General features: G+C 43.7%; 1 protein-coding gene across 1 annotated transcript in view; it reads right to left on the bottom strand.

Moving 5' to 3' along the window:
- The window catches only part of RANBP17 (RAN binding protein 17), a 259,916-nt gene that overhangs the window by 11,465 nt on the left and 220,842 nt on the right, over positions 1 to 27,609 (bottom strand). The window contains exons 26-27 of the mRNA XM_067566736.1: positions 16,229 to 16,327; positions 4,101 to 4,228 (exon numbers count right to left, since the gene is read on the bottom strand). Coding sequence (XP_067422837.1) covers positions 4,101 to 4,228; positions 16,229 to 16,327 — 227 coding nt within the window. The remainder of the gene's footprint in view (positions 1 to 4,100; positions 4,229 to 16,228; positions 16,328 to 27,609) is intronic.

Raw genomic sequence — 27,609 nt, 5'->3', positions numbered from 1 at the left:
CAAACTCGCTGATGGTGACAGGCCAGATTATCATAAAATGCACTTCAAAGGGGCCCTCCGCCAAAAAATTCGGGCCATCTTCCCCTTTTTGGCAGCGCGGCATCACCCCTTTTCGGCGGCGGGATTTCACGGGGGGCCGTGTTGCTGGACTAAGTGCATTGCCGCTTTAAGGGATTTCTCTGCGTCCGGCATCGACGCTTTAAGAGATTTCATGGACTCTTAAACCGGCAATGCCGTGGGCAGAGAAATCTCTTTAAGTGCCAATGCCCTAACTTTGGGCAGCAGCATGTCTCAAAAAAACTGCCCGGATGCGGGTCGGCTCAAAAAAGTTTGCGGGCCGGATGCGGCGTGCGGGCCGTATGTTTGACACCCCTGCTTTAGTGGGACCCTGCTGGGAAGCCATGGATGACCCTGATTGGTTGCGGCGCCCAAAGCCCATGGTCCTATCACAGCCCCTCTTGGGCTGAGAGGACCTGGACGGTGGCCTAGGGGGCGGCTGGGCCTGGCGCTGGGGCTGTGGCCGAGACTGGCGCCCCAAGGCCTGAGGGGTGTATAGGCTCAGCGACCTGAGCGTGGCCCTAGAGTCTTTCAGGGCATGCAGCTTATCGTCCGTTTTATCAGAAAATAGGCCTGCCCCATCAAAGGGCAGGTTATGGATGGCTTGCTGCACTTCCTGGGACAGCCCTGAAGACTGCAGCCACGAACACCTCCAAATGGCAATAGCCAAGGCCATGGCTCTCTGCTGGCTGTGTCCGCGGTGTCGCTGGCAGTCTGCAAGGCCGCCCCTGCTACTGCAGCGCCCTCCTCCAGGACCGTTGCAAAGTCCGCCGCCTGTTCCTGGGGCAATCTCTCTGCGAACCTGCGCATAGAGGCCCAGAGGTTCAGGTTATTGCGGCCAAGGAGCGCTTGATGTTTTGCAATTCTCAACTGCAAGGCCCCGGTGGAGTAGACCTTGCGGCCGAACAGGTCTAGTTTTTTGTTGTCTTTCTTTTTGGGCATGTTGCCCGGGCCGCCTTGTCTGTCCCTTTGGTTGGCAGCATCAACCACTAGGGTCCGAGGGGCTGGGTGCGTATAGAGGAATTCAAACCCCTCGGATGGAACATAGTATTTTTTCTCGGCGCCCTTGGAGGTGGGGGCAACCGAAGCAGGGGTTTGCCAGAGAGCCTTAGCCAGCTTAAGGACTCTCTCGTGAACCGGCAGGGCCACTCTGGATAGTCCCGCCGACCCAGTCACCCCGAAGAGGGGGTCCTTCTCCTCAGAGAGCTCCTTCAGTTCTATATTGAGGTTGCTGGCCACCCTCTTAAGGAGCTCTTGATGAGCTTTAAAGTCCGGAAGGGGCGCCCTATGGTCCCTGGCGGTCGCCTCGTCAGGGGAGGAGGAGGAGGATTATGGGAGGGGCCCCGTGGAGGGTCCCTCCTCAGGGTCCGATTCCTCCTCCGAGGAATGGCCCTTCGCCGGCTGGCTAGGTGGGGGAAGGGGGGTTACCAGGTGTGTCACGGATGATGGGCTCCCCATGGCCCCCAGTATGGCCACTGCCACGGACCTTGTGGCCACCCTGGTATCGATGCTGGCTGCGGCGCTTCTGGCCGATGTGTGCCCTTGCGGGACCCCGAGCCGCTAGAGTGGTGCTGGTGGTGCCTGCGGCTCCTGTCAATTTTGGTCAGGGACCTGCTCCACGACGATGCTGATGAGGTCGAGGAGCACTGGTGCCATTGCGAACGGTGCCGACGGGGAGGTGTACGGCTCGACGAGCTGGAGGACAATCTCTGTCTTGGAGCTGAGGATTTCTGGCATCGTTTCCCCTTCGGAGACCGGGAGCGGTACCATCCATGCCTCCTCGGTGCTGAGCCCGACTCTGAGGAACACGACCGGCAACACGGTAGAGTGGTCTGCGCCGTTGGTGCCGAGTCCTTCGGCACTGGGATCCGTGCCGGACTCCGTTCCGGGGATCGAGACCGGTGCTGTGGTGATGAGGGACTCGGTGCCGGGGTGCGGGAGTGGGAGCAGCGCCCCTCGCGCGAGATGGAACTACAGCAGCGTTGCCTCGAGCGCAAAACCCCCAGTGCCATGGACCTTCCTCGGTGCCACGGTGTGGAGGAGCTTGACGACCCGGAGTTGGAGCTGCGAGGGGAGCCGGCACGCTCTATCCTCTCTGATCGTCTGTGAGGAGACTTGGACTGTGTTCTCAACCACCCACCAGAGGCACCCAGCGCGGGTTTGCCTTGAGATGCCAGTCCCTGCACCCTCAGCGGAGGGGGGTACGGAGGTGTGGGCATGGCCATCAGGGCCTGTGCTGCCTGGAATGCCTCTGATGTCGACGGTCCCTGCAGGGGCGCTCCCCCACCCCCAGGAGTCGGGGGAGGCTCCCTGCGTGGAGATACAGGTGCCGGAGTGAACTCAACAGCCCATGGCTGGTGCATCTCCCGACTCCCCCCAGGCCGCGCAGGCAGTGCAGGGGAGTCCTGGCGCTCGGTGCCCTGGCGCTTCTTTTTCTTCGGCACCGGCAATTGGTGACGGGTCGACTCCGGTGCCGGTGGGGCGCTCCGCACTGAAGAGACGCTTGGTGCCGCAGGAGAGCACACCGGTTCAGAGTCCGGGTGGAGCGCCGACTCCATCAGTATGGCCTTCAAACAAGCGTCCCATTCTTTCTGGGTCCTCAGCTTAAAGGCTTTGCAAACCTTCCACTTGTCCTTCCTGTGCTGTTCTCGCAAACATCAGAGGCAGCGCTCATGAGGGTCACTCAGAGGGAAGGCTTTGCTGCAAGTGGCGCAGTACTTAAAACCTGTTGAGCCAGGCATGGCCCAACCTTAAGCCCCTAAGTGCTTCTCGCTAAACTATCTACACTTAACAACTAATTAACTACCTAATACTTAACTACAAAAAACAAGAACAGTTCAAACGGGGAATGTTACTTGTTGTACACAAGAGGCAGGAGACGTTCCAGTAACTGTCATGGGTAGAAAGAAGGAACTGAGGGCCCGCAGGGTTGGTGGTGCCTCATATACCGCGGCATGAGTGCGGTACTCCAGGGAGCGCCTGAGCCAACCCTACGGGGCTTGCTAAGAGGAAAAAAGTTCCGGAAACCAGTGCACGGTGGCGCGTACTCACCTATATTGGAATGGATATGAGCAATCACTCGAAGTAGAACCAACAGATTAAAACCCATTTGGGGTTTCTAAACCAAACTGCTCTGGAATTTTGGCCAGTCAAAATTTCTCAGAAAATGATGGAGATATGAAATCATCTAATTGTTCTAACCTCCATCACTCCCAAATGTCTTGTCTGGTTTGTCTCAAGCTTGTCATGAAGTTCTACCCTGGTATAAGATCATGCCTGTGACATTCCAAGATTTTCTTTTGGTGGAATAAAGGTGTGGGAAGATGAAAACACAGCTGGTAACAGAAGACTAGTGTCAACCTTAAATGCAGCTGATATCTATTGCTTTTGTTTTAAACTAACCCCATTTTTTACAGTGAGGTTGAACCTGAGTAAATTGTCAATCTTGTTCTAAAAAACCAACCAAACAAAAAATCCAAACAGCTTAAGTTAAGTTTAGCTGTTATGTGGGCCCCAACTGACCCTCTCCCTCTTCTGTCTTTTCACAGCTCATTGCTCCATCTTTACAGCTGCAGGGGCTGGGGTCAGTCAAAGCAGAAGCATCTAGTGTAGCAGAGGCTGCAGAAGCCCTTGTAGTTCTGAAACACCAAGAGCATCAGACTGTTTTTGCTGGAGGGACCATATGTTGGAGAAAGAAAGACAATGCCCCTCCCAAGAAAATGGGGTAGTTTTTTCTAAGGGGGAGGGCCTGGCCAAAAGGAGAAAGGAACACATATTCCCTGGCAGGCTCTGCTTCTGGGACTATCCTAAATAAATACATATTTAAAATGAAGTAAATAGATAATTATCAAATGCTCTGACTCCAACCAGTAAGTCTAAGGGAGGATTATTTGGTAGGACATTACCTTACTTTTAAACGAAGCTTAAAAACTCCACTGCAGTTACAGGTTAGCCCAGAATACTCTTTCTGTTATGTTATTCTCCAGTTGAGCATTTTGTTTGTTTTTTATTATTAGAGAACACTTCGGATGTTGTGAGCTTACCTGTCTCTGTTTTTTACCAAAAGGTTTTGCTCCACTCCTTCCATTAGGTTCCTAAAGCACTGGTCAAGGACCTCTCGTTTGTTGTCAGGCTGGCTGTTTATCAAGCTTGCTCTTACTTCACTGAAGTACTGTGATGAAAAGGCAGACAATATTTAGGAAACAAAATTTGGAAATAAAAAGGAGAGGTTACTCACCTGTAATGAGAACCCTGGAATGAGCTCTGTGCATTCACACTCTTGAGATGCGCTGATGGTGCAGCATGAATTGCTGGAACCTTTTAGCAGCAGTGTTTGTTGAGGCCCTCTTGTGCCCCTTGCAGCTCACAATGGCTATAAAAGGGGTGTGGTGAACTGGCTGCCTCAGTTCTTTCAACTGCCTCCTTAGGTCCCAAACAGAAATTAGGACACCCAAGAAGAGGGAAGGTGCTTGGAAAGTCGGTGCTTGGAAAGTCGGACACGTAAAGCTCACCTTGAAGAACTCCAGTTACAGCTGAATAACCTTCATTTCTTTGTCAAATGGCTCCTACACATTCCCACTCTTGGGCGTTTGGCAAGCAGCACTCTTCCCTCTGGACAGTGGGGTGAGGAGGCTCACTTACATATAGATTGTAATGCTTCTTTACTGAACTGGGCATCTGATCTAGATGCTAGATCTAAGCAATAATGTTTTGTGAAATGTATGAATTGGGCTCTAGGTGGCAGTTCTACAAGTTCTAAATATGGGAATATGTTTAAGGCAGACCATGGAAGTGCCTTCACTCCAGGCGAGTGTGCTCTAAGCCCTTCTGGAAGAGAAACACAAGTGTGTTCACAACACACTTCAATATGGAGTCTAACCCACTTAAAAAGATTATGTGATTCCATTACCTGATCTTTACTTTTTTTCTGCATAAGAGATAAACAGTCTAGGTGATTTCCTGTATACCCCTTCAAATAGAAGCTACCCAAGGTGTGCAGCTTAGCTTCTCCTGAGTAAGAGTGAGGTCTAAGGAAAAACACTGGCAAGTTTATGGACTGGTTGAGATGGAATTCTGTCACCACCTTGTGAAGAATTTTGTGTGTGGACAAAGGGCCACTTTATCTTTGTGAAGGACTGTAAGAGTGGGGGTCAGCCATGAGCGCCTACAGTGCACTCACTTTTCTAGCCGATGGAATAGCTACAGAAAAGGATATCTTAATTAAGAGCTGAAATGGAGAGCATTCTCCCATGCATCTGAAGGGAGACTTCATGAGCTTAGTAAGTGCTAGACTGATATCCAAGTTCTAGAACTGTCAAAGTCCTATGGCACATGCTGTCAAGTGGAGAGTCTGGGTCCAGATGGCAAATCTGATTTCTCTGCTGGGTCAGTAGGTCTGGAATTGTTGGGAGACACACATAAACCACTTGTGATAGTTGCAGAAGATCTAAGAACCACTAGTCTTGCCCATGCTGGGGCAATCTGAATATCCATGGCTTTATCTTGTTTGATTTTTCTGAGAACTTTCTGAATTAGATGACTTGTGGGAAACATATAGAAAAGCTCTATCCTTCAGCTTAGAAGAAATGCAGCTGAGATGGATTGTTTGTCTGCTTCTGCTCTGGCATACAGCCTCTGACTTTTGGTGTTGAGTCTTATGTATGTCTTGACACCCCCTCAGGGAGATGTTGTTTGCTAGTGAGTTCTGGAGTGACCATTTTGCTGATCTTCATATGTTTCTGGTTAGCTGATCTGCCAGTATATTGTCCTTCTCTCCAAGGTGGAGAGCTAAAAGGGTAAATGTAGTGTACTATGGACCACTCCTACAGAGACTTAACTTCTGCACAGCTAGCTAAAAGGTGCTCCCCACTGCTTGTTGTCATAGACCATCACTGTAGTACTGTCAGTAGCTACTTGAAACACACTGTTATGTCGCTGAAAAAGGACTTGAGAGCCATATGGGCTCACTCTTCATTGGAAGTCTTTGATATGGAGATTTTTTTTTCTCCCAGAGATTCCAGTAACTGTGAATGTCAAATTCTTGTAATGAGTTCCCTAGCCCAGACTGGAAGTATTGATGATGACTGTGGTATGCGGATCTCGGGTTTTGAATGCAACCTTTCTGAGGACATTGCTATGCTGAGTCCACCATATGAAGGACAGGACCATATCTCTGGGTAGTATCAATTTCATAAACACAGAGTGTTTGTAACACAGCTTTTGGTAAGTCATTCTGTGAGGATGACTGATGAACCAATAGACTATGTAAGGATAGACAGGGATACCCTGATGTCTCAGATGTGCTAACACTAAAAGGTACTTTGTGACTACTCAAGGTGCCACAGACAAACCAAACAGAAGGGCCATATATGGGTAAAGATCTCCATACATAATAAACTGTAGGTAGTTTTGATATGAAGGTCTGATTGAAATGTGACAATAAGCATCAGGTAAATTGAGAGCTCCAAACCAGGCTTGAGAGGGTAGAAGGGGTAATCAAAGCTAGGGTAAACATGAGGAATTCAAACTTTCTGTTGAAAGAGCTGAGCTTCTGAAGGTTTTGAATGGTTCAGAGACCTCAGTCTTTCTTTGATATCATAAAGGATCTAGAATAAAGGATTCCAAAACTCTATGAGACCTTCTCGACTCTAATAGTGAATGAATTTCTGATCTTAGCAAGTTTTCATGAGATGGATCCTTGAAAATGGATGGAGAAGGAGAATTGGATGGAGGGATAGTGTTGAACTGAATAGTGTAACCCTGCTGACCAATCTCCAAGATTCATCAGTCTGTGATAATAGTATTCTGGGTATCTAAGAAATGGGAGAGATGGTCAAATAAAGCAGAAGCACTAAATAGTTTAAAACTGGTTTTGGGTTCCCCTGAGTTCCATCAAACCTGAGGACAAAAGGCTGGTGCAAAAAAAGGTAATGTAGCAGATCTCCCTTTAGTCCATGGTTTGTAGGGTTCGCATCTCTGCAGATGCTGAAAAGGGGGCTTTTGTAGATATTGTTTGCTTTGAATTGAGTAAAAAGTAGAGGCTGGGGTCTGGTTCTCTCTGGTAACAAAACACTGGTTCCTCAAATCTTTTCCTAAGGGATTGAGAAATCCCTAGAGACCTTGCAAGAAAACCTTGTGTCTTTCAGTTTCTCAAAAACCTTGTCTGTTCTAGAGTTAAACAGCCCTACACCATCAAATAGGAAGTCTTCTACCCAGGTTCTTGTTTCTGGAGAAAGTCCAGATGAATACAGCCATGAGTAATCCCTCAAAATAATCACAGATTCCACAGCTCCAGACACCGTTATCAGAAGCATGGAAGGAAGCTGTCAGGGCATGCTTAGCAACTAACTGACCTTTGTCGTAAGGGCTTTGGCCAGTTTTCTTTTGTCTTCTGGCAGTGACTGCACAAGTACTGCTATTTTCTCCCATATATAATATTAATAACTGGACATCACTAGCTGATGGTTTGCCACTCTCATGCCCAGTGTGGCAGAGGAGAACATCATCTTTCTACACAGCATCTAAACTTCTTACTTTCTCTCTACAGTGTACAAGTACAAGTACAGTGGACTTGATCTCCTTTAGTTCTTTAAATGGCAGTTGTCAACATCAATAAATTTAGAGCTGGATGAGTCTGGAAGAATAATATGCCTTCAGGAGGCAGCTGGTATGATTTGTCTGCTTTTTTAGAAATTGCCTGTCCAGATACAGGGTTTAACCAGGTGTTTTTTGCTAGCTGTAATAAACCATCTGGAACAGGAAGGGTAATCTTACTGCTAGAGTGTGAATGTAAAATATCAAAACAGAGAGTGTAGTTTCCTCTATGGTTACTGAAGGGATGTTTAAGGATGTAGCCGTTCTATGAGTTTGTGAAATTGGAGCATATCTTCTTCTGATGATGATGCACCTATGCTGTCATCTGATGAAGTTTAAACATCCGGATCCAGATCTACATCCAGATGGTCAACAGGCGCTTCTAGTTCTTCTTTAGACAATATACCTGGGACAAATATCAGAGATTGTTCCTTCAGTACTAGCGAGTGGGACATATTTCTCTTGAACCCTTTTGGGAGAAGGCTCCCTTTGGGGCTGCCTTTCTTCAGCCCTTTTAAATTCTGGGTAATGCTTAGAAGGTCAATATCGCCACATTGCCTATTGTGGTACCTCCCAGTCTTGCCAGTATCTTAGAGGAATTACTTATCATAATCTCTGGGTAAGGGAGTGTGATCTCATGGTATCGAAGGATGGAACTGAGAAGCTGCATAATGCTATCTAGGTTCCCTGATCTGTTCCCCAGGAAGGGAAAGGCAAGAAAAGGTATCAGGTTGGTTGTGGCCCAATTACACATCTGAGTGTGGCTCTGAGGAGGTTTCCAAGGATGACAACAATGGCTTGTTTAAGCAAAAAGTCTAAAGGGATGCAGACATTTTTTTTGGAGAACCAGTAGGAGATCTAGAGGGAGTTTCATGTATCTCCAGGGAAGTTTGCATAGCTAGGAAAATGAGTTTAGTCTTGTGAGGTTTTTTTTCTTTTTCTTTCCTGGAGAAGGAACCAGCCCTGTCACCTTAACATAAGAACAGCCATGCTGGGTCAGACCAATGGTCCATCTAGCCCAGTATCCTGTCTTCTGACAGTGGCCAATCCAGGTGTTTCAGAGGGAATGAATAGAACAGGTAATCATCAAGTGATTCATCCCGTCGGCCAGACCCAGCCTGTGGCAAACAACAATTCTTCCCTTTCCTGGCTAATAGCAATTGATGGACCAATCCTCCATGAACTTATCTAATTCTTTTTTGAACCCTGTTATAGTCTTGGCATTCACAACATCCTCTGGCAAGGAGTTCCTCAGGTTGACTGTGCGTTGTGTGAAGAAATACTTCCTTTTGTTAGTTTTAAACCTTCTGTCTATTAATTTCATTTGGTGACCCCAAGTTTTTGTGTTATGAAAGTAGTAAATAACACTTCCTTATTTACTTTCTCCACACCAGTCATGATTTTACAGACCTCTATCTTATCCCCACTTAGTCTCTTTTCCAAGCTGAAAAATCCCAGTTTTATTAATCTCTACTCATACGCTTTTCCATACCCCTAGTAATTTTTGTTGCCCTTTTCTGTACCTTTTCTAATTCTAATATATCTTTTTTTGAGATAGGGCAACCAGATCTGCACGTAGTATTCAAGATGTGGAAGTACCATGGATTTATAAAGAGGAAATATGATATTTTCTGTTTTATTATCTATCCCTTTCCTAATGACTCCCAACATTCTGTTAGCTTTTTTGACTGCCACTGCACATTGAGTGGATGTTTTCAGAGAACTATCCACAATGACATTAAGATCTCTTTCTTGAGTGGTAACAGCTAATTTAGACCCCGTAATTTTATATGTATAGTTGGGATTATGTTTTCCAATGTACATTACTTTGCATTTATCAATATTGAATTTTATTTGCCATGTTGCTGCCCAGTTACCCAGTTTTGTGAGATCCCTTTGTAACTCTTTGCAGTCTGCTTTGGACTTAACTCCCTTGAGTAGTTTTGTATCATCTGCAAATTTTGCCACCTCACTGTTTACCCCTTTTTCCAGATCATTTATGAATCAGGAATGTAAAAATTCATTTAATTAACAATCCGCTTAAATGTCTAAAAATCGAACAGTTACACAGTTTAGCTCTGCACACGCGCAGCAGGGGGAACAGCCGCACTTACTGAGCCGCAGCTGGGCAGCTCTTGCTCAGCAGGGAGGCGCCGAGCCCAGCGTGGCTCCCCTTAGGGGCGTGCTTACTGAGCCGCAGCTGGGCAGCTCTCGCTCGGCAGGGAGCCACACTGCGCTCAGCACCTCCCTCCCTCCCCCAAGGACAACATTTAAACTAATTAGTAAACGGTAAGACTGCTGCTTACCATTTAAACGTTTAGCTGCTTATATCTCTATTATGAATATGTTGAACGGCACTGGTCCCAGTACAGACTCCTGGGGGACACCACTGTTTACTTCTCTTCTTTCTGAAAACTTACCATTTATTCCTATCCTTTGTTTTCTGTCTTTTAACTAGTCACTGATCCAGAAGAGGACCTTCCTTCTTAACTCTTGACAGCTTATTTTGCTTAAGAGCCTGTGGTGAGGGACTCTGTCAAAGGCTTTCTGAAAATTTAAGTACACTATCTCCACTGGATCACCCTTGTCCACATGCTTATTGACCCCTTCAAAGAATTCCAGTAGATTGGTGAGACATGATTTCCTTTTACTAAAGCCATATGGACTCTTCCTCAACATACCATGTCCATCTATGTGTCTGATAATTCTATTCTTTACTATAGTTTCAACCAATTTGCCTGGTACTGAAGTTAGGCTCACTGGCCTGTAATTGCCAGGATCGCTTCTGGAGCCTTTTAAAAAAATTGGCATCACATTAGCTGTCTTTCTTTATTTCCTTTATTGTTAATCTTGCAGAATAACATGTCCAGTGCTGTGTGAGGGTCACCTGTGTGGACCCGAATGACAGCATTCCGGGGGTCAACACAATGAACCAGAGCCACCACAGTAGCTAAGGACTGAGTAGAAACTGAAGGCTCTGAGGAAGCATCATTTGCCTTATCAAGGTTACAATGAGGTTTAGAGCATGGAATGAATGGCCTCTGTTCTTTGGCAGGATGCGGATCTGTACTACAGTCTTGTCCCTCACTATGACTCTTTGCCGTAGCTCTGACTTCTGAGGCCACAGACTTACGGGAATGCTTTTGTATTTTAGCAAGCAGAACTGGACTTGCCAGATTCCTTAGGGGTATGCTCTTGAGGACTGGCTCTTTCAGCAGAGGCCAAACCCTGCAAGGCCAAGCTTTTATGCTCAGTTTGCAGATTAACAGTGTCCAGGCACTTGAATTTTGGGTCCAGTCAAAGATGCCAAAACCTGTGCTGGGATTTTGATGGCTTTTTAACCCCCTTTGGGGCTGAAGCTGAGGTTGGACTCTCAGCACTTACGGATTCCCGTGCTTCAGAGCCGAAAGGTTTAACCACTAATACTTCCAGCACCAGAATAGCTTGGAGGCAATTCTGATGCTCCTTTCTGCCTCTGGGGATGAAAGAACTGTATATGGGCCAATAAAAAAGCAAATAACTTTCCCCAGGCAGGCCAAACACCACACATGAATGTCCAAAACAGGAAAAAAAGCAGGACAAGTAGTGCACCTTTGAATCCTGATTTGTTTTCAAATTCCAAAATATTGCAACAAAGGGTTTGTGACAGGAGAGTAAGATCCTTAGTACAAAACAAAACAAAACAAGAAAAGAAGAAGAAGAAAAAAAAGGACCACCAACTAACTAAACCTAGCTAAACAAAAAGGCAGCATCACTGGGAATGATCTGTTCTGATTATTCTGGGTCCAAAGACCGATGAGGTTGCTGGTCTGTCTGCTCCCATTGTTGGAGGGAACCAGGGTGGTTAATGCCTCCTACCCCTCTTTTATAGTCTCACCCTCTGACCATTCAGAGCTAGGAGAGGTAGTGGCTGTAAGAGCACTTCAAAGGATACTGCTGCTGGAAGGTAGGTTCCATAGTCCAAGCTATACCATCAGCGTGTCCCAGCACAAGCCACTTGAAGAAGAATCTGAAAGTTTAGGCCCAAATTTTCAAAACCTGTCCTCAAATAACTTCTAATGAAATTTAGGTCAGTTAGGCATCTAAGTGTCTAATTGTACCTACCATTCAGGTGCTTGGACATGCACAAGATCTAAACTGCATCCCCAAAATTGCAGATGCATAAAGAGAGGTCTGGATAACAGTCGGCTGAAAATCAGGCCTTCGCAATACCCAATGTAAATTTTAAAAAGCATCTATCCTCAGCTCGAGGGGCTTGTACAGATACTGAAAATGTACAGAAAACCAGAGCTAAATGGCTTCTTCATCAAACAAACCCCAAATTAAAAATACGAATTGCCCAACAAAACTACAGCCTCCCTCAAGCTGCCTGTCAACAAAAGCCTGGGATAACAGAAAAGCCTTGCAGCAAAGTCTTAATGTTACTGATCTGGGCTCTGCCCATACAATGGGAGAATAGGAAGGGCAAGTATCTTAAAAGGCGATGCCTTTCAATGCCTTGTCAGGAAATGCGTTGACATTAGCCCCCTCCCTTTAAAATCAGAGAAATATTAGCTTGAGTGCCTTCACTAACCACAACTGCAGCAGTCTTGTGCATGAGAGGAGCACTTTGCCAGCTAGCCAGGTTCCAAGCCGTTTAGGGCCTTAGAGTTTAAAGCCAACAGGCAGCCAGTGCAGATGCTGAAGAACATGGCCTCGCCCCGAGATGGCAGAGAGAGGGATAATTCTAGCAAGGCCCACAACCCAAAGAGAAGCTGTCAAGATTATCCACGTGTTGGTTTCTTGAGCAGCAGCTTCCCAAGAGCTTCCTTAGAGAGAGCTGCCATGAAGGAACGCACTCGAAGGGAACAAACTGTCCACAAATGGATGAACTTTTTCATAAATATTGCCTTCATCAATAGTTGGATAATTAATTGTAAAAATGCCTCCTCCAATAAGACAAGCGTTGTCTATTGGGGCTGATGGCTGACAGGAGCTGAGCTGAGACCCAAAGTAGTCCTGCAAGGATTTCGAAGCACTCTTTGCAAAAGCACCTCTTTTGCTAGCAGCCATGTATGTCTGGATTCCAATGGCTGCCTTCTTCTCCACTAACCTGGTAATTGTTTGGCTGGAGGGCAAGAGCAAGCAGAGACACTGTTGCTTTATTGTTCTACTACAGAAGGGATTGACTGCAGCTCTGCTTGCCACTGTGGGCTAGATTCCCATTGCTGGTGTTATCCAGTTTGTGTATTCCTGCTGGCAGTTAATGGAGCAGGGAAACAGTGCCAGAAACCACCTGCAACCCCCACTGTACTGGCTGGCTCAGAAGGGGTGGTGACAAGAACTGATCCAGCATCCTTCCAGGGTACCTTCTGCTGATGGTGTGTTTCTGGAACCCTAAGTGCAACTGCTGCTGGGGCACAGCTGTCCCTGCGGGTGCAGGCACATGCAAATTGCACTTGACTGTACCCATGGAGCATTTGCCCCTTACATGTGAGCTGAATTGTGGATAGACAAGATACCATTAAAATAAATGAGGAGACCACCAAGCAGTAAAAGTACAGCATGAGTAACCACTGTGGTTGCTGGTGGCAGGGATGGTAACGACAGAGATCACGTCCTGAATTAAGGGAATCCATTTACCATTGATAATCCAGAATTTGGTTGGAATGAATTAAAAAAAACCCCAATCGATTCTGCAGTCCCATAAGTATATTTCAGACCTTTGCTGTGGCCCTGCAGAATGGGCGATTGGGGTGCATGAGATGGAGGGAGGCAATGCAGCGGGGCCTTGACACCTCATTTATTCTCAGAGAAAAGCCTTCCAGGTAAGTGACCCAGGTAGGTGACATTCCCGTTCCCCATCCTCGCAAAAGAGACTGTGCCATAAGTGACCTGCTACTAAGTAAGGGTGCATGTCCACAGACATTTCTGCTAAACAAAGCCCATGACCATTAGAACTAGTCTAATTTCAGTAGAAAGAGAATACTCTGCTAGCCACACATTTATTTCTTAGGATTCACCACTGCATGGTTTTATCTTCAAGTGAAATATTTAATTTCTTCTTACACTAAAGCGGCTAACGTCAAAAGCACATAATTAATATGTAGTCAAGCTAATATTTAAATGCTATAAATCAGAGGCATTATATAAACAAAAGTGTCATCTTGAACAAGATTGGGAATGCACAAAACTACTTATTTTCCACTTTTATAATGATGCAGTGACTCAGAGCAGATAGAAAATGATTAGTTTTCCTCCCAAAGTAGGAAATATTGCTTCCATCTGTAAAGTATAATATTGTGATGTCATAAACTTTTTCTAAACACTGAATTTGCCCTTATTCCCTCTCAATCATTTTAAAAGAACTGCTCTCTCTTATAGAGCTTGGATTTAAATCACAATAACACACCAAGAAGATGAATGACAGTGCTATTGGATATGGCTAAAATTGGATCCTTCAGCACAGGTGAATGATGAGACAGCGCTTCTGTTTTTGATATATTTTCTTCTTCTATTAGTTTCCTTCCATGGCTGGGATTTCAGTTTGAATTTTAATGTATGCGGCTGCCGCTAATCTTAGTGTCTTATTTTTTTCCAGCACTATCTTATTGTATAGACAATTCATTCTCCAAAGCAGTAATACACTGCCACTTGTGACTGCCCAAGAGATAAAGCAATTCTGAATAAAGTTAGATCCTGCTTTGAAGTATGGAGAATACTACAGGTCAATATCTTCTGAAACAATGCCTTGCCATACACAGCAAATCGCACACGTTTAGACTGGCTCACATTAATTTACTGAAATGGTTTCCTTTTCAGACAATTATATTAAGCTGCTAAGGCGACATGCTGAGTGTATCCAAATATAGACACTTTCAGATCTTACTGAAGGGATGAGAGGAAAAATGTTCCCTAGGTTACATAATCTGTCCTGGAAGCAGACACTCAAGATTTTAGCAAATATGAGAGATGGGCAAAGCTCACATGGTTCAGATAAATCCCTCAAAGACCAGCTGCTTCTCTGAATCTTTGCAGCAGAGAAACTGGATTAGAACTCTGTCTTCCTTGCAAAATTTCCTTTACATCCTTGTTTGGGCTCAGTGGAATTTAAATTTCTGTGCAAGAGTAGATGTGTTTGCAGGGTTTTCTACTTCCAGCCTGACCCTGGAAGAGCAGAGTTGCAGAAATTAATAAAACAAGTTAACTGTACTTTTGTTGAACCTCAGGTTGGCCTTGAGTTGTTGGGTGAAGGTTTGGGTGGATTTTTCTATTACACAAATTAGGTCAATCAGCCCTTACTGAGAGCAGCTCTCAAACACTTACAAAGTATCTTGGCTGGATATACTCTCCTCCGCCCCTTACACGGGTAGAAGGGAGCAAGACAGAAAAGAAAAGGGGTGGGGAATTTGAAAGGGCGGCCAGTAGCTCTGCACCATGTTCCCTCTCCCTGAATGGACAGGCTCCCTCTACAGGATCTGAGGGAATGAGAGCTGGTGAGCAGCTGCCCTTCCCTGCCAGAGGATTTGGGGGAGGTATATGGAGCTAAAGAAGAGTAGGCAATAACAGCACCACTCCAAAGGGAGCTTAACTGTCAGAGATGGGGTGGGTGGAGAGTATTGTGAGGATGAAGGCTTATCCCTGATGATGGCTAAGATTCTGCTGGGCTGTTCTCTGCTTTCCTTTGGATAACTGGTATCTGTAATGTTTGTAGGCTGGGCACGAAGCCCTTCCCCTCCAAGGGGAAAATATGGCTCCAAATCTCTCAAGTAAAACTTGTGTGATACTTTGAATGGTGTTTACACTTATTAGGAAAACCCACAGGAGGGGTCACGGAAATCTATGAGGCTGTGAGGACTAGGAATTGTGGCTTTATATTTATCCTACTCTAACAGCCAGTGCAGGCATTGGCAGTCTTGTAAGTGACTTCTTGTTTTCAATTACCTAAAAAGTGGTCTGCATTAAGGGTCAGACATGTCAAAGAACATTTTAGTTTGTTAAAATAGTCTTGAAACCTTTGTAGATCGATGAGCAATGCAACTTTATGTTCAGTAAGGCACAAGTTAATTACTGAGCAAATACAATGAATGCAAAGAGCAAACATGACAAAATCTGAACACACTTCTATTTTGTAGCACCCACTAAAACTGTGCTTAAAGGGACAATGCCAGCTTGTTTAGTCACCCAAATGTAGGTTTTGTTACCAATCAATACCAACAGGTTTGGCAATGCATAGTGTTAACAGGATGTTTAAAATTATCAGTGAAAAGAAGAGTTTTTAGTTCTATTTTTGTCTGGAGTTAAAACATGTCTAGCACTATTCAAAACACAATTACTACTGGGCTAATGCATGAGAAGCAGAAATTGATTAGAAATTGACTAGTTTCATTGCTCAAGCTGAGGGAAATGCAAGAAGTAAACAAACATCATAAATAGTGAAAATTAATTACATTTTTAAAAAATCAGTTTTCACACCAAAAATAAGATTTAAGAGTATTTAACTTAAGCTTCTCAGCAGATGATTTTATTTCAACCATATGGGTAGATGTAATACTGAGCATGTGTAGAATGAATCTGGTAGCATTTCTGCAATTCTTACCTTCTCATTGAGAAGTATAAGTCCTAACAATGGTCTGGACACAGACCACTGGTTTCTGCAATCCTCAAAAATGATGGTGTTCATTAGAATCGACATCATCTGAAAGAAAATTTGCATATTTTGCATTAGTGTGTATATTTTACGCTATAATGTATGATTTGGTCACAAGGGTTTTAGCTAATGACTGCTCAGAAAAATAAATGATCCCTTTGCAAACTATGTCAAACTCCTTCTTGACATCATGTGTGTCCTTTTCGACACAATTCATTCTCTCGTACAATTATTTCCATACCCAACAGATGCCATTATCAGTAGAAAGTTCTAGAAAAATGACATCAGAGGTTTGTTCCAAAGAAAAAAATTAACCACAAAAAACAGGTTCCAACATGATTTGACATTTATCCCTGTTCAGACAGCTGTGATGATTTGTTTCAGATGCTGACCTCACTACAGGACCTGTGCCTTTGCCACCTTGAAGATGGATCATTTCAACGTGATCTGTCTAGTGCTGATCTTTACCACTACTCATATACTTTAGATGATGTAGAAAATGGCTGCCTAAGTCACACCTATGCTTAGTAATCTGCACTGGCTCCAAATTCATTTTCAGGTGCTACTCGAAGTGCAGGTTTTAACCATAAATTGGATGGGTCCTTGTTGCCTCAGAGACCACCCCTCTTCTTGTGGGATACTCTAGCATTTGTGATTAACTTAGGCACCTGAGCTGAGAGCTCCCTGCTTTTGTGAGGGCAGAAGCAAAGACAGAAAGCTTGTCTACAGGAATATTTAGCTTGTTGCAAGCTGGGTGTAAATCTACCCCCCCACTAGCCTGCTGCATATTAACTGCCCATGTGGACCCTGCTGACTTGCATTAACAGTTCTTTAGTGTTCACACAGCCGCTTAGTGTGCAGCAGGCTACTGAAGGGTAGATTTACACCTCAGCTTGCTGTGAACTAAATGGTCATGTAGACAAGCCCTAAATAAAGAGACCTGGGTACTGTTCCCACTTCTGCCACTTATTTGGCATGTGAACTTCAGCAAGTCATTTCGCCCCATGCCTCGGTTTCCCCTTCTGCATAGAGGGAACAATGATAGTTACCCACCTTTGTAAAGCACTTTGATCTCTAGGAATATAAAGCACAAAGTATCATTACTATTAAATCCAGGAAGGGCTGGATGTGAGGGCCCACTTATGGAATTCACTGCCCCTATTGGTTTGCCAGAACCACAAGCAGTTACAGTTTCCCTTCAGGTAACGCAAAATTCATTAGCTCTCCCAGGCTTTTTCCAAGTTTGGCTGCAAAGACTAATAGCCGTCCCAGGCTTTTGCTGGGGGGTTGCCAGGGGTGTGTGTTCCATTTTGGGGTGGGAGGGATCTGGGAAGACGTTATGGTTGGGAATTGAGCTATCATTGTTATTTGTATCTTTGGTAGAGATTGTATGTGAACCCAGTGCATTGGATGGGCATGACTTTAATAAAACAAACAAAGAAACCATTTAACGATAAAATGCCCTACGATCTTCTGGAAACACATTAGAGCCCAAAATGCTAAGGGGCACAACACACACGAATCTAAAAAGTGGAATTAAACAGAGTGAAAATTCGTAAAATGTCACCAACGAAGAACTTGACTCACATTTGTAAAATATCTACTAGCCCTAAAACCAAATACACAAGGAGAAAGTGGAAAATCATTAAATCATTTCTTCTAGGCCAATGAGTTGCTATGAGCAGAGTCCCCAGAGAACTGGCACACTGCAAACCAGCCTGTAATAACTGACCAAGGCTAAGTCAAACAACATGTTTCATTAAATGAAAAAGATGAATCTCAGCACTACAAATCACTTGGAACAAGGTGCTAGCCAAAAATTATTTGAAAATATTCATGCTAGGAGGACAAGGTGTAGTGTGGGAAAGGCTAGTTCGTCACTTGGCTTTCCTATAACATGCATATGTCAAGCTACTTTTCAATTACCCAGAATAACGACAATTGTTTTATATACTTTTCAGTTAATACAAATACTAAAAGCCATTGGGGAAGTAACGACAAGAACGTCGTTGGTCCTAAAGTATGAACACCAGCAATAATAATTCCTTATAATTCTATCACATCTTTCATCAAGAGATCTTATAGCAAGCACTTGAAAATACAAGGGAATTCTTCAGGGGGCAGAATGGAATTACCAGAGTTTGCATTCAGACAGGACACCAGGATTAATACATCCCTATTTTTTAGAAAAAGAACCACTGACTATTTAATGGCTGCAAGAAGTCAGGCTTTTAGTATTAAGCCTAATTTGAAAGATGGTACCTTCAGTACCCGAGTTTACCCTACTATCCATCCTGTGGCAATGGTTCAATACTAACTCAGAGGGAAGAGTGCCATCTACTGAATCTCCAACACCATATTACACAACACATGGATGTTTCTTTTAGGTTTCAAGTCCCAATTTATGTTGGTACAAAAACAAAGTAGAATGGCAAAGTGCACACCCTAGTGAAGCTCCTGGCCACAATCAGCTTCTTTGCTTCTCAAGTCTCCACAGTGAAACCTTGAAAGCCAAATGGAGCTGTTTACAGAACAGGTCTGACCTTTTCTACAAGAAGGCTCTGCCTTCAGTTCCTGGTGTATGTGTTGGTGGGCCGTCCCTACTTATCTGGGCACAAGCTACAGGCATCCTTTCATTAGGGGACAGCTGCCAGATTTTGATTCAGTTTAACCAACCCCCTGCCTCAGCTGTCTAATACAATTAGGCCATTAGGGAGGACAGATATACAGCTTCCTCATGGACTGTCTAAAGCAAGACTAAAACTGAGCTTTTCCCTTCAGACATCATATATATCACTAATTTGGGAGGGGTTCTTCTAAAACACCATGGCTTCTGTGAGCCAGAATCTGGTATGAACATTTTAATGTACAGGTGTTCAAGTCGCACTGAGGAAAGCACTGAAGTGATGTGCCCACTTCTTTATACTCTATTTCCATGGAGCCATTTCTCCCAGTACAGGTATTTATGTTTGCAATGTGTACGGAAATGGCTGAATTACCAGGTTCTAAAAATAAAATTAGCTATAACTAGTACTTTTGCATTACTTGTGTGACAAAAAACAACACTGTTGAAGGAAGAGGAATCTAGTTATCACTTAATCCAGAACCAACCCCCTGATCCTTCCAGTAACGTATGCTAATGAAGGGATTAACTGACACAGCAAGCCAAAATTGCCACTCCGGAGCTGAGCTGCAGAGAATACAATTTTTCAGCTGGGCTAAATGATAGAATAATGGTGTACCAGAGAGTCCATCGAGAATAAATAAGCATCACAACAAGACAGCTCTGCGCTTCTACATCACATTTGAGAATTTCCAAATATCAATCCCCGCACTCTTTTGAGATAGGTCAGTATTATCCCATTTCACAGAGGGATTAACTGAGGAACAGAGGCCATATGATTCAGGGTGCGTCACAGAGTCTGATTGTAGCTCATGTAGATGTAATTGGGCTAGCTTTAAACTAGCTAGCTTGGGTACCAGAGCAGTGAAGCTGTAAAAACCCACCCGCGATTCTGGGTAAATACTCCCATGGCTAGCCTGCGCTGATGCAGCTTCAACGCCATTGGTACCTGAGCTAGTTCTATATGCGCTGCAGTCACACCCTGTGATTGCAGCGTGGACATATCAATAAGGTCACAAAGCAGCTCAGTGACAAAGCCAGGAACAGAGCCCAGGAGTCTGGGTCTAACTATAGATACCACTTTATTTGGGCCAATAATGATTCTCCTGAAATGTAGTGATGGGAACTGTGGGAGTTGGGATGCACTTCTAGCAATGCTAACTCTTCAGAGCCTCTTTCTTGGGCACTGGAGGAAAAGCTCCCAAAGACATCCCTCATTGCAAAAAATAATTCCCAAGGTTGCAAAAGCTGCCTTTCTATTAAAAAACCTTTTTGCTGCTTCATGTTATCAGTAGAACAGCACTTGCATCACAGCAGAGTGCATAACTCATTTCTCTCTCTCAGGTTGGTATGAATATTTTACTCTATAGCAACTAATCACATTTTAACATGCTTATGAAGTACATTATGTAAGCTCAGAAACAGTCTGACCCAGTCTGTATTCATCTCACCCAGAAATCAAGGGACTGCCTTAAAAAGAATGAGATTTAAAAAAAAAATAATTGAGAGTTCTTTATATTTGCCTTTGGGTTACTCAGGTTTGAGGGTACATATGGATCACATTTTCACACTTTTCTTTGCAACCAAGAGAGCTAGATTCATACTTTTTTTTTTTTAAAACAAAAGCTGAGATTCTCATGCTATATCTGGATTCCAGCAGTTGGGGCTGTAAGAAAAATCCCAAAATATCACAAGACTTATGATAAAATCATGAGAGTTTCCAACACTGAGTTTGACCTGGGTACAGTCCTCATCGAAATCTAGCTTTTTTGCTTCATTTGGGGGAATATTAAGGTATATATGATTGAAAAGTCACTCCTGAAGTCCCAGTCCCATGACACACATACAGACCTCTATGAATTGAAATATGCATGCAGACATTTCAGTGGACAGAAACTTGATTTGCTACAAAATCTCTCCATCTACTTCTGTCATAGTTTACGTCTATTGTTTGCATGTTACTGGCTAAGAGGTAGGTGTATGATCTCATCCTCACACCCACACAAGCAGAATATATATACTAAGAACACTAACAAAAAGTCTTGCAAATACATATTGGTGGAGACTGGCATTTGGTATGGTTCACCTAAAACTCAGGCCTTTGAAAACATAACCCAGGTGAACAATCACCTGCCAAGCAACATTAATTAAAAGAACATCTGACACCAATATATTTTCAAATTTGTTCTGACACAGTAAACTACTTACAAATTAGTTCCAAATGCTACATTTTCTAGTCAGTAGGGCAATTTGCCTAGGGTAGGGATAGGATACAGTGTGACCTAAACAAACTGGAGGATTGGGCCAAAAGAAACCTAATGAGGTTCAACAAGGACAAGTGCAGAGTCCTCCACTTAGGAAGGAAGAATCCCATGCACAGCTATAGACTGGGGACCGACGAGCTGGGCAGCAGCTCTGCAGAAAAAGACCTGGGGGTAACGGTGGATAAAAAGCTGCATATGAGTCAGCAGTGTGCCCTGGTTGTCAAGGCTAATGGCATATTGGGCTGCATTAGGAAGGGCATTGCCAGCAGGTCACGGGAAGTGATTATTCCCCTCTATTCGGCATTGGTGAGGCCGCATTTAGAATATTGTGTCCAGTTTTGGGCCCCCCACTACAAAAAGGATGTGGACAAGTTAGAGAGAGTGCAGCAGAGGGCAACCAAAATGATTAGGGGGCTGGAGCACAGGACTTATGAGGAGAGGCTGAGGGAACTGGGCTTGTTTAGTCTGCAAAAGAGAAGAATGAGGGGGGATTTGATAGCAGCCTTTAACTACCTGAAAGGAGGTTCCAGGGAGGATGGGGCTAGGCTGTTCTCGGTGGTGGCAGATGACAGAACAAGGAGCAACGGTCTCAAGTTGCAGGGCGGGAGGTCTAGGTTGGACATTAGGAAAAAGTTTTTTACTAGGAGGGTGGTGAAGCACTGGAATGGGTTACCTAGGGAGGTGGTGGAATCTCCATCCTTAGAGGTTTTTAAGCTGAGGCTTGACAAAGCCCTGGTTGGGATGATATAGCTGAGGTTAGTCCTGCTTTGAGCAGGGGGTTGGACTAGATGACCTCCTGAGGTCCCTTCCAACTCTAATATTCTATGATTCTATGAACCCAAGGTTAGACGGACAGTGGTGCTGCAGGTCAGAGTGGAGGTATCATGTCAGAACTGCCTAGGGAAGTTTGCACAGAGCCTGCAGTGAATGAGCTCATCTTAAATCCAGCATGAACACTAAATTTATTCACATATTTTATAAGGGGAATGATGTGAGCCCTTCCATTTAGAAAACTACAACCGCCTGGAGTATTTTTAAATTCTCTATTTCCCTCATTGTAAACTGGCAAGCAAAAAAATGGAGTTTCACAGTTGTTCCAGTGTTGCTTTAATTTTTTCCATTATTTCAGATATTCAATATCCCCTCCAAATTCAATATTTAAATCAGCTTGGGCCAGATTCCGAAAGCCTCTCTGACACGCAATAGTGCCTTACCTCACCAGTGGTCCCAATGAAATAAATGGCACTACTCATGGAGTGAGATGCTAACAATCTCAGGTATCAGAGTCTGGCTTTTTCTCGGGGAAAGAATTATCTACAGTACATATTTCACCACTTACTCAGGAGAAGATACATTTAGAACGATAGCTCCAGATTAATTAATTACAAATGTGTGCCATGTGTCTATTCTTAATGTAACCACACACATCACACCGCAAACAGTTTTACTTTTCCTCTGTTGAAATAAATGTAATAAATTATTCATTTCAATGGCAGCAAAATGTAGATCAACAGGACAAAATGGACTATGGAAAGCTCATTATGTATTTGAAACTTTTGGCTAGTAGTAAATTGCTTTTCAAATGGTTGACAGGATTGTAAAGCAGATGTTTGCACTGTATTAGAAAGTAAATACAACAGAGCTGGGAGAAATGGAAGCAGTTACATTCTTGCAAATGTGCCATTCAGGACTAAACACTATCCCCACAAACTAGGGGGGCACAAACACCAAATTAAATTTAATATGGTGGCACATCCGTATTACTGCTAGATCCCATTTAAGTACTGTCTGCACATGAACTGTTCCTTTGAAGGGGTGTGTGATGCAGGGCACAGCCACATGTTATCAGAATGTGGGGAGGGGTAAGGCTAATGGGCGATGTACATCACCTATACGGGCGGTTAGTCTCATGGATGACATATCATCTAGCATGAGAGGAAAGAGGTCTCCGGGGTGGTGCAGCCTATCATGGGGTGGGCTAGCTGTGGTTTCTGTAAGGGTCGCATGGGTTAAGTATCATGAGCGACAGTCTCAAACTTTGGCAATAGGAAGAAGGCTGAGGAGTGAAGTAGCTTCTCTTTCTGCAGGAGAGGGGGAATAAGATTTATTAGTTTAATTATTCACTTCCAATATGTATTGCCTTGCTTTTGTCTACACTGAATTTCACGTAAGTCCTCTGTTGAATGTCACTTACTCACATGCTGCCTGAAGTGCTAGATTTTGTATCTGGATATCTGATGCAGTTGACAGATGTTTACAAACCCATGTATCTGCACAGCTTCCTCTTGCCTACCCATCTGTACTCCCTGATATGCAGCCAATTATTCTACCTCAAGGCTGGAATAACTTACACTTGCAAAATGAACTCATGAGCTGCCTTTTTCAGATGGTAGCATTCAGCAGTCTTCAGCTCTGGACATTATGATGGTCACTTCAAATTAATCCCTGCCCCATCTGAGACGCCATTTCCAACACAGAGGCCATGAAAATAGATAATGCTGTGCACCGTTTTAAGGGATGACAGAGTTCTGATGGAACAGGTTTTCAGCACTGAGTCCTTGATTGCACAATTTATTACACTTTGCAGATCTTTGTATATGTGGAGCAGGGAACAGAGTTGAGCTCTTTAGATACCTTTACCAGATATTCACAAAACTCATTCTCTCTCACATTCTATTTTTACCAAAGTTGACAGTGCTGTTAAATCAGGCCCTTCCAAAACCAGGTTATTATTACTGTCTCATAAGGATGATTCTTTGCACTCCCTTTGCATCAGTGGGACAGGAGCACCGCCCCTTCCTGGATAACTATTCTTACCTGAGTGTGATAGGGGAATACAACTGTTTTAAGTACCAGCATCTCTGGACAAATGAAAGGTTACAGACAATCTGATCCTCTCAGTAGCAGAGGACTGTAGTTTCACACACTTCATAGGCCAATGCCCTTGGCAAGAGTCTGTTTCTCTGTAAGTAAACTCTTCACCTGTCAGTATCTTCCCTCCCACCCCACAGCTGTTGTTAGTATTTGCACTGTCCACCTCCCTTAAGATGATCGGATAGAAGAGTTCTCCCCACTCTGTCCAATGTTCTGGGACATGCTCTGGCTACTCGCCTCCTCCAACCTGCTAAGACTTGTGCTGGCTGCTCCCCGTCCCAAGCTGTTGAGATTTGGAGCATGAAGGCAGGTAGGAGAATTCTCTTCTCATTATGACAGGATCTCTGTTCTGTTCTCTGGTCTTCTGCCCCAACATTACAGAACTGCCTTCGAGCAGGGAGACAGGATGAGGTTAGACAATGTTTATTACTGATGTCATCATTGAAAATAAACGGCAACAATTAATTTAAAAACAGCTTTGGGTTAATCTACAGAAAAGTTCAAAAGCGATGCGTGCAGGGGAGACTAGGGAGAGATAGTGGGACTAAGGATATGTCCTCACTGCGGCTGGAAGAGTGCCTCCCACTCAGGTCGAGAGACTTGCACTAGTTCTACTCAAGCTAGTGCACTAAAAACAGAAGTGTGGCTGTTGCTGCACGGGTGGCAGCTAGGGCTAGCCACCTGAGTATGGACCCAAGGGCTCAGGTGGGCTTGTACTCAGGCAGCTAGCCTCTGTCACAACATCCACACTGCTGGTTTCAGCATGCTAGCTCAAACAGAGATCGTGCATCTGCCTACATGGGCTGGGAGGCATGCTCCCAACAGCAGTGTAGACAGACCCTAAATGACTAGTCCAAGGTATCTCAGTGAGTCGGGGAGAAGCAGTATACAGAGCCCAGACATCCTGACTCCCAGTTGCCTTTCTAACCATTAAACACCACCCTCTTCCACATTATTATTTATTATTTGAATTCTCATAGCGCCTAGAAGCCCCACTCATGGATCAAGTCCTCGATGTGCTAGGTGTTTTACAAGCAAAGAACAAAAAGACAGCCCCTCCCCAAAGAACGTATAGTCTAAGGATAAGAACACAGACAACAGGGATACAGATGGATACAGACACAGGGAATATAAGGAAACAATGAGACATTACTAGTCAGCATGAGAGACGGTGGTCTAAGCAAACTACAGTAATCTACTTGACTACAGCAGAATAGCGTAACAGCACCGTATTTAGGAAAGCTGATCAAATTATTAATCACAAATAAATTATCCAATACATTTAAGCCCTTTTTCTATTTTCAAATTGTTCACTAATTGATCTTAATTTCTATTAAATTGATTTGTTATTTGCAACTATTTGTAACAAATAATTAAGAACATGTTTGGTAAAGCAATCAGTGATGTACTGCACCATAACAGAAGCTATTCCAAACAAACACAGAAGACAGATAGGCGATAAAGATGGTAATAAACATGGTAGTACTTTATCTTGAATAGTCACCGCAACATTTCTTAGTGAATATCATCTTTCACAACAATGAAGGATAACAGCACAAGGCTATTCCATGTAGTCATCAAAACAAAGTGCACTGAATATTATATTTCCTACTAAATACATTACCCCTGCAGTTTGACACTCTACATTTTAATAGTTAGACCTCTCACAACTTTCTCTTTGAATTTTTTTTCACTGGACTTAAGGCCTTTAAGTATCAATGGAAGATTATTTTATTTGTCATGCTAAAAAGATTTTAAAGGGAGACTATACGAACTCTAATTAATTAATTCATTTTAAGGGGAACTCTGTGGGAGTTCAGCAGTAAATCAAACTGACTTAAGGATCAGATTCTGTGTTTTGGCTCTGGCGGCAATGCAAAAGGATTGGATTCTGCTTGTAACTCACCGGTGGAAAATCCCTTTGGAGCAGAGATGACTCCTGTACTGGTCGTGCTGTCTGCCGGCACAGAGCATTTGTGTCAGGGAAGAAGAGAAGAGCACGGCGGCAGTGTTGCCAAATTATCATTTTTTTGTGAGTGTAACAATATTTGGAGTTTTTCTTAATGCCACAGTTCCCGGAATTGTGCAATTAAGTTAGAATCTCGGCTTTTATTTAAAAACATAACAATATATAGAAAAACAACGTAAGTTTTAGCTCTCAGAGTTTCAGAGAGAAGCTTGAAAACAGGTACTCTAAAGGTTCAAAAAATAGAAGGCAAATAGAATTAATTATTGTTAAAACTGCATGATATTTTGAGGCCTGATTTGTGATTTTTGAATGCTTGGGGTTGGCAATACTGAGCTGGACTAATACGTCACTGGAGTAAAGATCCCCTAGAGCCCATATTCCAGTGATGTAAGTCAGAGCAGTCCTTAGGCTGCTTTAACTCACAACAGGGCCAAGCCACTGCAGAATCTAAGACCTGTAACTGACCCCCATTGTGTACTTTGAGGAGCTCAGACCCAAGGGAAAATTAAGTCCAAAATCTTTAAAGCCAGAATCTAAACATCCTTCTTTCCAGGAAGTAACTGGTGAGGATTATTGAAAAATAATATGAGATTTTAAGAGAGTTGGTTTTTTTTTTAAATGAAGCTACTTAATAAAAACCAAAGTTAATGGGTTTAAGTTTGTCACTTTTTAAAAAAGTGTATTCGTTATAGTGAACTACAACCAAACAACTCACTCTAAAACAAGACCATAATAAGACTATTAAAGAAGAAAATAACACAATAACAAAAACTGATATTGAGGGCATCATCAAACCAAAAGGGAGGTGGGAGAGGGGAGATTTGAACACTCAGCTGTCATGTATCCAAGCCAATTTTAGGTCTACTTCATGGGAAATACTCTTTCATGAAACTGTCCAGTAAACTACAGTGTGTCTCACCTGTACACTTTGTCAGAAGCAACCAAACAGAGATTGGCTATGGCTTATATTGATGAAATATAATAGAACTTTATACGACTTTAATGGGACACGCTAATAACCAGAACAAATACTTAAATCATTTCAACAGATTTCTTCTTGACACAGGCAGATGCAGTGTGTTAGCAGCAAATGGAAGTTGGAAAGGCTTTGTGATCACTTTAGCATGCTCCCAAAAAACTGCAGCAAACTTTTGAAGTTTTGGGTGAAATCCAGGCTTGTACTGAAGTCAGTGAGAGATTTGCCACTGACTTTAATGGAGGCAGGATTTCAATCCCAGTTTGTAACGTGTTTTGGGTGAATATGCAGATCTGGGAAAATGGTTGTTCAAAGAATAAAATAGTCCATCCTGCAGTGGTTCTGGTAGAGAACAGCATCACTTTTGAGACAGTCAGTAGAGATTGAAATCCATTGACCTTCAATTTACAGTCAATGCACTCTCCATGACACAAACTGTTGCCCACAAAAATCAAGAGGCTGTTTCAACGGGAGGCTTCATTAGTTTGGCATATATAAAGACAATGGAGACTGTAAACAGGAAGTTTTAGGTCCACAAACCTGACTTGAAAACAACAGGGTAACCCTCTATCCATTCATGAAAATTGAACAAAAGCCAGAAAATCCACAGTGGATGGAATCTAA

The sequence above is a fragment of the Emydura macquarii genome, unplaced genomic scaffold (genome assembly GCF_026122565.2).
Source record: "Emydura macquarii macquarii isolate MOO-44397 ecotype Brisbane River unplaced genomic scaffold, CSIRO-AGI_Emac_v2 contig_2768, whole genome shotgun sequence".
Lineage (NCBI taxonomy): Eukaryota > Metazoa > Chordata > Testudines > Chelidae > Emydura > Emydura macquarii.
The sequence above is the reverse complement of the archived record's forward strand: the minus strand, read 5'-3'. Positions and strand labels throughout refer to the sequence as shown.